The sequence below is a fragment of the Pristiophorus japonicus genome, chromosome X (assembly GCF_044704955.1).
Source record: "Pristiophorus japonicus isolate sPriJap1 chromosome X, sPriJap1.hap1, whole genome shotgun sequence".
Classification (NCBI taxonomy): domain Eukaryota; kingdom Metazoa; phylum Chordata; class Chondrichthyes; family Pristiophoridae; genus Pristiophorus; species Pristiophorus japonicus.
The window spans coordinates 6,179,460-6,192,156 of record NC_092010.1 but is presented as its reverse complement, the minus strand read 5'-3'; the positions used below and the strand labels follow the sequence as shown (position 1 = coordinate 6,192,156).

Genomic DNA, 12,697 nt, shown 5'->3' with positions numbered 1-12,697 from the left:
TTGACGTGTCCGAGCACACCTGCCTTCAGAGACTGCGCTTCCACAAAGTGGTGATCAATGAAATAAGTGAGCTCATCAGGCCACATAAGCAGCCTGCCATCAGGACATCAATGTCGGTCGAGGTCAAGGTCACCGTGGCACTGTCTTTCTACGCGTCTGGTTCCTTTCGGGCCTCCATGGTCGAGATTTCCCCTCTGTCTTACCATGCCACACATCGCTGCATTAGAAAGGTCACGGAGGCCCTGTACGCACGTAGGATGGACTTTATCAGCTTCCCCATGACCACGGAGGCTCACACTGACAGGGCTGGAGCATTCTACCGCATTGCTAAGTTCCCCAGGGTACAGGGTGCAATACAGTACACTCACACAACCAAATCACAATGGTAGTGAATGTCAAATGTCCGGGCAGCTTCGATGAGGCTCACATCCTGCGTGAGAGCGCTGTCTCTAACATGTTTAAGAGTCAGCCACAAGGACAATGCTGGATGCTTGGTGATAACCGATATAGCCTAGCCACCTGGCTGATGACCCCTCTGCGTGACACCCACACACAGGCCGAGAAGCGATACAACCAGAGCCACAGCGACACGCGCAATGTGGTCCAGAAAATAATAATATGCTTAAGCCGCGCTTTAGATGCCTGCACCACTCAAGAGGGAAGCTACAATACAACCCTGAGCAAGTAGGCAAATTTGAGGTTGTGTGCTCCATGCTGCACAACCTGGCTATCAGGAGGGGCCAAGAATTGCCAGAATGCACTGATGCTCCACCTCAGGAGAGAGAGGAAGAGGACGACGAGGGGCTGAACGCTGACCGAGGGCCAGACAATCAGGCTGGCTATACAACCATGCCCCGACCCCCTCCAGACCGCAGGAAAGGGCCCGTAGTGGCTACATAGCTGCAAGACTCTTATGAGAGAAGCTGAGATCTGAACGATTTGCCTGAAAGAACGTTGCTGTGTGTGCATCAACTTGGTGCCAGTTAAAGTTTCCGTTGATTGATGTTAAGTTGTATTTAACCCTTTCATGTTAAGGAATCACCAGTGTGTAACGGTCCAGCTATCTGAGACGATGCACAAAATTTTTATACCACCATTGGTCTGAAATCGTAAGTATCACAGGCAAAAACACCCCACCCCCGCCCATACCCCACTTTTTCCACCATTGACATCAATCAAATGTTCAACATGTCCAGCAACACAGAATACAAAGGCAAAGCAGGAGCGTGGTCCCCAGCCCCCATACATTGCAACAAGTTGCACACACCCAGATGGAGATATAACACAGCCATCACCTGCGCACATGCACCTCACTTTCCTTCCCCCCTCCCCTTCTTCTCCCCACCTCTACCCCCTTCCCCTCCTCGCTGCACTCTGCCTGGCCGAAGACTTCCTCAGGCGGTGCCTCATTGGGGGGGATGAAGGCAGAGGCGGTGGTTGCATGGGTATGGGAGCGGGGGGTGCAGGGGGGGGAACATTCTCTGATGCAGAAGCAGGATCTTGGTCCTTGCTCTCATCTGTCGTTCGCAGTGGTGGTGCGGAACCTAGGGGTGGAGTGTCGCGCTCGGGGACCACTGGGAGGCCTGTGCCAGCAGTGTTCCTGGCTATCGCCTCCAGGAACTCCGCTATCCACGAAATGTACTCAGTCATGGTGGCAAGCAGTCGGGATATGCCCCACAATTCATCGATGAGCTGGTCACCAATGTCTACAGTCCTCCTGAACAACTATACCATCTCTCCGCTGTCATGTTGCGCTCATGGACCAGACCTGCCGCGTCCACGAGGCCTACGCGGGGTTGGCGCCATCCTGGGGACAAATGGGGTGCCCTGTGGTGAGGTGTTTGAGACCGGTACCTCCAGAGTGGAGGCGGGAATGACCGGAGGAGCACTAGATGGTCCTGGGGTGGAATGGCTTCTGGAGCGTGGCGATGCAGGTTCCTCGAAGTCCGCGCTCTCATCCATGGAGAACAGACCCAGCGGATTGACGGGCGAGAACCGGAGCTCCTCAATAGCAGATGTAGTAGGATTGTCTGCCGACTCCCGCGCTCCCACCTTCTGGCCTCTGTGCTCTTGCCTTGGGACACGCTGCTGGCTGAGCTGCAAGACACAAATGAGGTTGTTAGAGGAGAAGGGGGTGCGAGGGTGACCAGGTGAGTCCAGCGCTACACACAGCATATGTACGACAAAAGCACCACCGCTCTCAAAATCATCGCAGACATCACATTTCATCACCATCAACACATTGTGGATTGCAATGATTTACATTTGGCCAGCATTATTTCTAGGACACTTTTAAAAATTATGTATCATAAAAGATTGGTCGAATATCAGTGGGTGTGGCATCTATTGACTTTACATCATGCAATGGTGTAAACTTTACTCACGTGGCATCACTTCAGATGCTTGCGTGGTCGTCCAGGGGTGCTTCCCCACGAGTGTGAGCACCCGCTCCTCCACCTCAGTGATCTCGCTGACAACTGGTGGCCCCCCACCCATTCACCTCTGCATCGTCGATAGCTTCTTCTGTAAAAAGTACCAGGACGACATGGCATGAGATCATTGCATGATATCATTGCTAGGTACTGTCACAGAGACTGGTACAACACATAACCGACAGATGTGATCATCATTATGATAATTATTATTCTTTACCTAAAGACATGCACCGTGACCGCAGGCTTTGACTACAACATTCCCGGTAAAAGTGAAAGACCGCTCGTCTGATGATAGTCACTCATGACTCTTACAAATCAAATTATATAAATACATAAGTACATGTAAATCAATGTAATACTTACTCTTGCGGATCCCACAAGGTCGTTCCATCGTTTGCAGCATTGGTTGCCCTCACGCACCTCGTTGGTCGCCGACGAGACCGCCTCTGTCATCTCGGTCCATATCCTCTGGTAGGCCTTTGGGGTAGGCCTTCCCACACCCTCCCTGTCTCAAATCACCCCAGCGTAACTCGACCTCCTGCAGGAGGGAGGCATTTGCCTCATCTGAGAACCCCCTCGCTCTTTTGCGGCCTCCAATGTGCTCCTCTCCCAGCTCACTGCTCTCGCCAGAGTCAGTCTCCACAGCGTGCTGTGTCGCCTCCTCCTCTCCCTCCATTATAGGCACCAAATTCGGGCAAATATCTGGCTGGTAACAGCTAATTTTTTTTGCCCAATTTGCTTAAAGCTCTAAACTCTCCCTCCTTCCTCCCAAAGCAGCTACACCACATCCACACACGCCTTCACTCCCTCTCCGCTCCCTCTCTATCTGTCTCCTCTTCTGCGCATGTCATCATGACCGCTGACCTCCTGAATCGCGGGAATCGAGTATTGCCATGCAATTGCTAAGGGCGGCGACACTTTATGGAAGAAGGTCAGAGAGATTTAATGCTACCGCCCATTTCATATCGCTCGCGGTAACGGCCATTTTTAAAAATGGAAACGAGGTGTTTTGAGAGTGGGCGACAAGCCGGCGATCTGAAAACCCATTTTTACCGCCCACGCCGGAAATAACGCCCATTTTTGGGCGATCTGCACAAAAGTGTAAAATCTAGCCCAAGGTCTTTAACAAAATCACCTTGGTTCTAGTGGTCAAAATACCATTGTCACTCAGACCTGAGCAAGTATCCTGGCCACTCCTGCCTCCAGTAAGCAATGCTACTTGCCCATGTTATCTTGTTTACAGATTCCTTCATCTCCTCGTAATTCGCCTCGTTTATGCTCCTGTATGCCAACTGTTAGGTTTGATTAGACCCACTCCAATTTGTTATTATAATAATGTGACCTTGGCTCACAGCTCGTGTTAGTTAGTTATTGCTGACTGCCTTCGCAATTCGAGGAGCTTCTAACATTCCCATGCCCACAGAGAATCATGGGTAAGATTAGTTTGGTCAATGACTACAAATTAAATATATATATATGAATCTCTAATACCAGTCTTTCTTACACACCTTATTGAATGCTTTCTGGAAATCCTAATATACGTCATCAACTCGTTCCCTTTTATCCACCCTGCTCATTACATCCTCTCAGAACTCCAACAAATTTGTCAAACATGATTTCCCTTTTATAAAACCATGCTGACTCTGCTTGACCGCAATGTGATTTTCTAAATGTCCTGCTACTATTTCCTTAATGGTGGACTCCAGTCTTTTCCCAATCACAGATGTTAGGCTAACTGGTCTATAGTTTCCTGCTCTCTGTCTCCCTCCTTTCTTAATAGAAGTGCTACATTTGCAGTTTTCCAATCCACTGGGACCTCTCCAGAATCCAGGGAATTTTGGTAGATTACAACCAATGCATCCACTATCTCTGCAGCCACTTCTTTTAAGACCCTAGAATACAGGCCATCCGGTCCAGGGGACTTGTCCACCTTTAGCCCCATTAGTTTGCCCAGTACCTTATAGAAACATAGAAAATAGGTGCAGGAGTAGGCCATTCAGCCCTTCTACCCTGCACCACCATTCAATGAGTTCATGGCTGAACATGCAACTTCAGTACCCCATTCCTGCTTTCTCGCCATACCCCTTGATCCCCCTAGTAGTAAGGACTTCATCTAACTCCTTTTTGAATATATTTAGTGAATTGGCCTCAACAACTTTCTGTGGTAGAGAATTCCACAGGTTCACCACTCTCTGGGTGAAGAAGTTCCTCCTCATCTTGGTCCTAAATGGTTTACCCCTTATCCTTAGACTGTGTCCCCTGGTTCTGGACTTCCCCAACATTGGGAACATTCTTCCTGCGTCTAACCTGTCTAACCCCGTCAGAATTTTAAACGTTTCTATGAGGTCCCCTCTCATTCTTCTGAACTCCAGTGAATACAAGCCCAGTTGATCCAGTCTTTCTTGATAGGTCAGTCCCGCCATCCCAGGAATCAGTCTGGTGAACCTTCGCTGCACTCCCTCAATAGCAAGAATGTCCTTCCTCAGGTTAGGAGACCAAAACTGCACACAATACTCCAGGTGTGGCCTCACCAAAGCCCTGTACAACTGTAGCAACACCTCCCTGCCCCTGTACTCAAATCCCCTCGCTATGAAGGCCAACATGCCATTTGCTTTCTTAACCGCCTGCTGTACCTGCATGCCAACCTTCAATGACTGATGTATCATGACACCCAGGTCTCTTTGCACCTCCCCCTTTTCCTAATCTGTCACCATTCAGATAATAGTCTGTCTCTCTGTTTTTACCATCAAAGTGGATAACCTCACATTTATCCACATTATACTTCATCTGCCATGCATTTGCCCACTCACCTAACCTATCCAAGTCGCTCTGCAGCCTCATAGCATCCTCCTCGCAGCTCACACTGCCACCCAACTTAGTGTCATCTGCAAATTTGGAGATACTACATTTAATCCCCTCGTCTAAATCATTAATGTACAGTGTAAACAGCTGGGGCCCCAGCACAGAACCTTGCGGTACCCCACTAGTCACTGCCTGCCATTCTGAAAAGTCCCCATTTACTCCTACTCTTTGCTTCCTGTCTGACAACCAGTTCTCAATCCATGTCAGCACACTACCCCCAATCCCATGTGCTTTAACTTTGCACATTAATCTCTTGTGTGGGACCTTGTCGAAAGCCTTCTGAAAGTCCAAATATACCACATCAAATGGTTCTCCCTTGTCCACTCTACTGGAAACATCCTCAAAAAATTCCAGAAGATTTGTCAAGCATGATTTCCCTTTCACAAATCCATGCTGACTTGGACCTATCATGTCACCTCTTTCCAAATGCACTGCTATGACATCCTTAATAATTGATTCCATCATTTTACCCACTACTGATGTCAGGCTGACCGGTCTATAATTCCCTGTTATCTCTCTCCTTCCTTTTTTAAAAAGTGGGGTTACATTGGCTACCCTCCACTCCATAGGAACTGATCCAGAGTCAATGGAATGTTGGAAAATGACTGTCAATGCATCCACTATTTCCAAGGCCACCTCCTTAAGTACTCTGGGATGCAGTCTATCAGGCCCTGGGGATTTATCGGCCTTCAATCCCATCAATTTCCCCAACACAATTTCCTGACTAATAAGGATTTCCCTCAGTTCCTCCTCCTTACTAGACCCTCCGACCCCTTTTATATCCGGAAGGTTGTTTGTGTCCTCCTTAGTGAATACCGAACCAAAGTACTTGTTCAATTGGTCCGCCATTTCTTTGTTCCCTGTTATGACTTCCCCTGATTCTGACTGCAGGGGACTTACGTTTGTCTTTACTAACCTTTTTCTCTTTACATATCTATAGAAACTTTTGCAATCCGTCTTAATGTTCCCGTGATAGTAATTGTTTTAAGTTCCCCCCTGCAGTAACTCCTTGATTATCAATTTTTGGGATGCTTTTAGTGTCTTCTACCGTGAAGACTGATACAAAATATTTGTTCAGAGTTTCTGCCATTTCCCTGTTTCCATTATTAATTCCCCGGTCTCATCCTCTAAGGAACCAATATTTACTTTAGCTACTCTCTTCCTTTTTATATACCTATAGAAGTTCTTACCGTCTATTTTTATATTTCTTGCTAATTTATTCTCATCTGCTATCTTCCCTCTCTTTAAAATTTGCTGGTTTTTAAACATTTCCCAATCCTCGGCTGTCCACATTACTTCGCAACATTGTGTGCCTTTGTTTTCAATTTGATACCATCCTTTACTTCCTTAGTTCATCCTTCTCTTAGCATCTTTATTTCTCACTGGAATATATCTTTGTTGAGAGTTATGAAATAGCTGCTTAAATTTTTGCCACTGCATTTCTACGGTCTGGCCCTTTAGTCTATTTTCCCAGTCCACGTTAGCCAACTTTGCCTTCATACCTTTGTAATTACCTTTATTTAAGTTCAAGACACTAGTTTGAGACCGAGCTTTCTCACCCTCAAACAGAATTTGAAATTCTACCATGCTATGATCACTCTTCCAAGAGGATCCTTCATTACGAGATCATTAATGAATCCAGTCTCATTACGCATTACCAGATTTAAAATAGCCTGCTCCCTGGTCGGTTCCACAACATATTGTTCCAAGAAACCATCCCGCATATACTCTGTGAACTCTTCCTGAAGGCTATCTTTGCCAATTTGATTTGTCCAATCAATATGAAGGTTAAAATCGACCACGATTATTGCTGTACCTTTCTTACAAGCCTCTATTATTTCTTGAGGAAAGTAAAGTACTCCGAAGGTAAGTGCGAGTGTTTGTTCTTTTACATTTTTCAGCGATTTGTGTTGTGGTGGCGTGGGCAATGTTTTGGGAATGTTTTTGTTTGTTTTTTAAGGTTTCTCCGCCCCCCCCCTCCTCCCCCAGGCCTCTCTCGGAGCGCACACAGCCTGGCAAGTGGTTTCCCATCCTTGCGCCATGAAAAGTGCACAACGCCTCCCTTCGCACTGCGCCCCCTGACGCAGGGCCCAGATGCCGAAACTTCCTTACCAAAGCGCAGACTATCCCCGGACTGTACCTTTCCCACCCCACCTCCGTTTGCATCCTGAAAACTGAAAACTGAAAAGCTGAAAATCTGACCCCTGGTATTTAACAAATGAGAAGGTTAGCATTTTATAAAGTAAGACAGAGTGCAACAATCGCAGTACATGGTGAGGCTTCAGTCATGTATGTGACATTTGTACCTAAATCATTGCAGGAAATTCCGCATCTCAAAAGGTGGAAAAAGTTCTGAGGAGTGGGTGTCGTGGATGAATGTACATGCAGCTGGAGAGCACCTTGAGTAGTCGGTTGCTGAGTAATTGTGGCTCTGTGCCCAGCTCCCTATAGGGTCTTCTAATTCCCCTCCTTGTGTGTTGCAGCATCTGACAATGTTCTGAAGAGGATGATCATTATCGGTGTGATCCTGAACTTCCGATCTATGGCACAGGAAGCACTTCAAGATGTAAGTGCAAGCACATTTTGTCAGTTACTGCACCCTAGCATCGACTCTGTAAAGATAAATTAAACAGGACAGACTCAGTAAGGACTTACGGGCACTGCCCACTATCACTGCCCACTACAGTCAGCTTGTGTTTTACTGTAACCACTACACTACATAGAATCAGCAGCACAGATACAGGCCATTTGGCCCAACTAGGTTTTGCTGGTGTTGTCCACACAATGATCCCACCCTGCCCCCTGTATCACTATATCCTATTCCCCTTCATGTATTCATTCTCATGCTTCTTATTATGTGCTGCAGCTTCTGATAATCTGAAAAGACTATTCAAACGCATTTCTGACTGGCCCCCCACACTCCACCTTCCCTAAATTTGTGCTCATCCAAAATTCGTGTCCTAACCCACACCAAGTCCCGTTTATCCATCGCCTCTGTGCTCGCTGACTGACATTGGCTCCCGGTTAAGCAACGCCTCGATTTCAAAATGCTCATCTTTGTTTACAAATCCCTCCATGGCCTCGCCCGTCCCTATCTCTGTAGTCACCTCCAGCCCTGCAAACCCTCCAAGATATCTGCACTCCTCTAAGCCTGGCCTCTTGAGCATCCCCCATCGATGGCCGTGCCTTTAGCTGCCGAAGCCCTAAGCTCTGGAACTCCCTGCCTAAACTTCTCCGCCTCTCTACCTCGATCTCCTTTTAAGACGCTCCTTAAAATCTACCTCTTTGACCCAGCTTTTGGTCATCTGCCCTAAGATCTCCTTATGTGGCTCCGTGGCAAATTTACTTTGATAACGCTCCTGTGAAGTGCTTTGGAACTACATCGGATTACATCGGATCTATGGCCCAGAAACAGGCCATTCGACCCAACCAAGCCATGCCGGCGTTTATGTCCACTCCAGCTTCCTTCCGTCTTCCTCATCTAAATCTTATCAGCATAACCCTCTATTCCCTTCTCCCCCATATGCTTGTCCAGCCTCCCCTTAAATGCATCGATACTATTCGCCTCAACCCCTCCCTGTGGCAGCGAGTTCCACATTCTCACCACTCTCTGGGTAAAGAAGTTTCTTCTGAATTCCCGATTGGATTTCTTGGTGACTATCTTATATTGATGGCCTCTAGTTATGCTCTTCCCCACAAGTGGAAACATTCTCTCTCTTTCATAATTTTAAAGACCTGTATTAGGTCACCCATCAGCCTTTTTTTTTTCCAAGAGAAGCCTGTTCATCCTTCCCTGATATGGACACCCTTGCATTTCTGGTATCATCCTTGTAAATCTTCTCTGCACCCTCTCCAGTGCCTCTATATCCTTTCTGTAATATGGCCACCAGAACTCTAGGTGTGGTCTAACCAAGGTTGGGCGTAACTTCCCTACTTTTCAATTCTACGTCTAGAAATAAACCCTAATGCTTGATTTGCTTTTTCTATGGCCTTGCTAACCTGTGTCGCTACTTTTAATGATTTGTTATTTGTACTCCGAGATCCCTTTGGTCCTCGACCCCACCCAGACTCACACCCTCCTAGTACATGGGATGTTTCACTACGTTAAAGGCGCTATATAAATACAAGTTGTTGTATGCATCAAGCCGCCTCTTAAATCCATCAATTCTATCTGTTTCAACCACTTCAAGTGGTAGCGAGTTCCATGTTCTCACCACTTGCTGTGTAAAGAAATTCCTCCTAAATTCTTTATTTGATCTGTTAGTGACTGTTATATTCATGCCCCTCCTTAGGGGTCTCCCCCACAAGTGGAGACATCTTCTCTACATCTACCCTATCAAACCCCTGCATATTTTTAAAGACCTTTATCAGGTCTCCTCAGCGTCTTCTCATTTCTAGAGTAAAGAGCCCCAGCCTTTTCAGTCATTCCTGATAGTTGTATCCTTTCAATTCTGTGAAGATCCTTCTAAATATTTTTTGCGTTTTATCCAGTGCTTCCATATCCTTTTTATAACATGGAGACTAGAACTGGGCACAGTGCTCCAAGTGAGGTCTAACCAAGTTTAACATTGCCCTCCCACTTTTGTATTTTATGCCTCTAGAAATAATGGGCTGTTCCCACACTTTGTGGCCTCATCGACTTCTGTTACTTTTAGCGATTTATGTATCTGTATTCTCAGACCTTTGCTCCTCCACCCATTTAGGAAGAATGATCACTTTATGCGCTGGGCAGTAAATGGGTTAACGGATTGTCTGCCTGTTTTACAAACTGTTTCTGTTTCCAGTGATGGTTTGATTTCATATTTCTTTTTAACCTCTTTCCGAAGTTCATCATATTACCTCTTGTTATCTCTTGCTTTACAGTCGTTCCGTTCCTGCCCAGTAAAATTAATATTCACCTCTTCCCTACCAAGGAATAAGTGGCCTACTTATTTCTTCTGACAAATTGATGCTTCAGTGCAGAAACTCGACCCGGCACCCATCACCTGCCCACTCACCCATCACACTCACCCTGCACATTCTCTGCTTGAGTGACTGATGGCTCAGTCCGTCAGCATGTGTTCCATCTGTAGGGCAGAGTTCCTTGCTCAGTGCTTGGACTTAAGAAATTGGAGTCCATTTTGTAATAAACTCTTCTTTCCCAGAAACTCTTCCACCAGGGAGATTCTCCCTCCTCTGAAGTGGCATTTGAGGAGTGGCATCAAAGTGTTATCAATGACTGCACTTTCATTTCCAATGACCATTGTGTGTTAACTCTCGAACTCGAGGTGAGGTCACCACCATGCTGGATCTGCTGGGGATCTGAACTCAATCAGCCTGCGAGAACTCGAGCTGGTCTGCTAAATGCTTCGCTCATGATCCGTCTTGTCTTTTTACAGGTTTTATCCGGTCACATCCCATTCCTCATGGGCTCCATTCAGATTCTGAGTGACATCGTCAACTCAACCACTGACATAAAGGTATGAGGACTGGGTCTGTGCTTAGACTCAATGGGACTCAATTCTGTGAAGCACTTTGGGAATTTTTCCTATCGTAAATGCATTTTATAAATAGTGTGTTGTTTATTTTCTGGTGTCAGCACACAAATTGCCAAATTGAATTCAGTTTCACAACCTGCCATGATGGGGTTTGAAGGTACAAACCTTCCAACAGCATAACCATCAGGCTACTCTACCATGCTTGTGAAGAAGCATCCAAGATCATCATGAGTCGCCATTCACATATCTTAGTGGTGCAATCCCACTTCCACTGCGAGCAGAGGCCTCCGCGTACAGCAGATGCTGATAGAGAAATGATGTAATAGAATCATAGAAATTTACAGAATGAGGCCATTCGGCCCATCGTGTCCGCGCCGGCCGACCAAGAGCTACCCAGCCTAATCCCACTTTCCTGCTCTCGGTCCGTAGCCCTGTAGGTTACCGCACTTCAGGTGCACATCCAAGTACTGTTTAAATGTGGTGAGGGTTTCTGCCTCTACCACCCTTTCAGGCAGTGAGTTCCAGACCCCCACCACCCTCTGGGTAAAGAAACTTTCCCCGCATATCTCCTCTATACCTTCCCCCCCCAATTACTCTAAATCTATGCCCCCTGGTTGTTGACCCCTCTGCCAAGGGAAACACGTCCTTCCTATCCACTCTATCCAGGCCCCTCATAATTTTATACACCTCAATCAGGCCTCCCCTCAGCCTCCTCTGTTCCAAAGAAAACAGACCCAGCATCTCCAATCTTTCATCAAAGCCAAAATTCTCCAGTCCTGGCAACATTCTTGTAAATGTCCTCTGCACCCTTTCCAGTGCAATCACATCCTTCCTGTAATGTGGTGGCCAGAACTCCAGCTGCGGCTTAACTAGTGTTTTATACAGTTGAAGAATAACCTCCTTGCTTTTGTATTCCATGCCTCGACTAATAAAGGCAAGTATTCTGTATGCCTCCTTAACCACCTTAACTACCCGGCCTGCTACCTTCAGGCCTGCACCCCAAGGTCCCTTTGTTCCTCTATACTTCTCAGTGTCCTACCATTTAATGTGTATTCCCTTACCTTGTTAGCCCTCCCCAAATGCATTACCTCACACTTCTCTGGATTGAATTCCATTTGCCACTGTTCTGCCCACCTGACCAGTTCACTGATATCTTCCTGCAGTCCGCAACTTTCTTCTTCATTATCAACCACACAGCCCATTTTAGTGTCATCTGCAAACTTCTCAATCACCTGCAGTCCTCAGTACTTTGTTCGCTGTCCTCTGCAGGATTTACTCGCCATCTATGAACTGACGTCTGCAGCAGGAGCCCCATGCCACGTGGATCCCGCACTTGTCACTGCACTCTCAAATCAGAAGAATGGTAAGTTCACTGGGGCGACAGAATGAATGAGGAGGCAAGGCGAGGCGAGTGGCAGTGCTGGGAGCTTCATTTGTTCGAGGGATAGACGGTCTTTCTGCAGCAGTGACCGTGAGTCCCAAATGGTGTGTTGCCTCCCTGGTGCCAGGGTAAAGGACATAATGGAGTGAATGGGAAAACCTTTGGACAGGGCGAGAGAGGAGCCAGAAGTCATGTAGGAACCAGTTACAGTAGTACAGAGGTCATGCGGAGACAGTATGAGGAGGCAAGGCTGAAGAGCAAGGTCTCATGTGTAGTAATCTCAGGATTACATCCTGTGCTGGGTGAGTCTGTTAATGTCTGGATTCAGAGCCCTCAGACATTGGGGCCAGTTCTGGGACAGAGGGAAGCTGTACAGGAGGAATGAACTTCACTTGAACCAGAGGGGTACCAATGTGCTTACAGAAAGGCAGTGTGGGTGTATTTAGACTAGTTAGTATAGTGGTGGATGGGAAAGGGGAACAGATTGTAGGGTAAGTATAATTAGGGTCAGATATATCGTCAAACACGGACTGGATGCGTGT

General features: G+C 46.9%; 1 protein-coding gene across 1 annotated transcript in view; it reads left to right on the top strand.

Moving 5' to 3' along the window:
- Nucleotides 1-12,697, top strand: part of LOC139240999 (nck-associated protein 1-like) — a 394,739-nt gene that overhangs the window by 368,998 nt on the left and 13,044 nt on the right. The window contains exons 25-27 of the mRNA XM_070869663.1: nucleotides 7,781-7,863; nucleotides 10,676-10,756; nucleotides 12,044-12,137. Of these exons, the coding sequence (XP_070725764.1) occupies nucleotides 7,781-7,863; nucleotides 10,676-10,756; nucleotides 12,044-12,137 (258 nt within the window). The remainder of the gene's footprint in view (nucleotides 1-7,780; nucleotides 7,864-10,675; nucleotides 10,757-12,043; nucleotides 12,138-12,697) is intronic.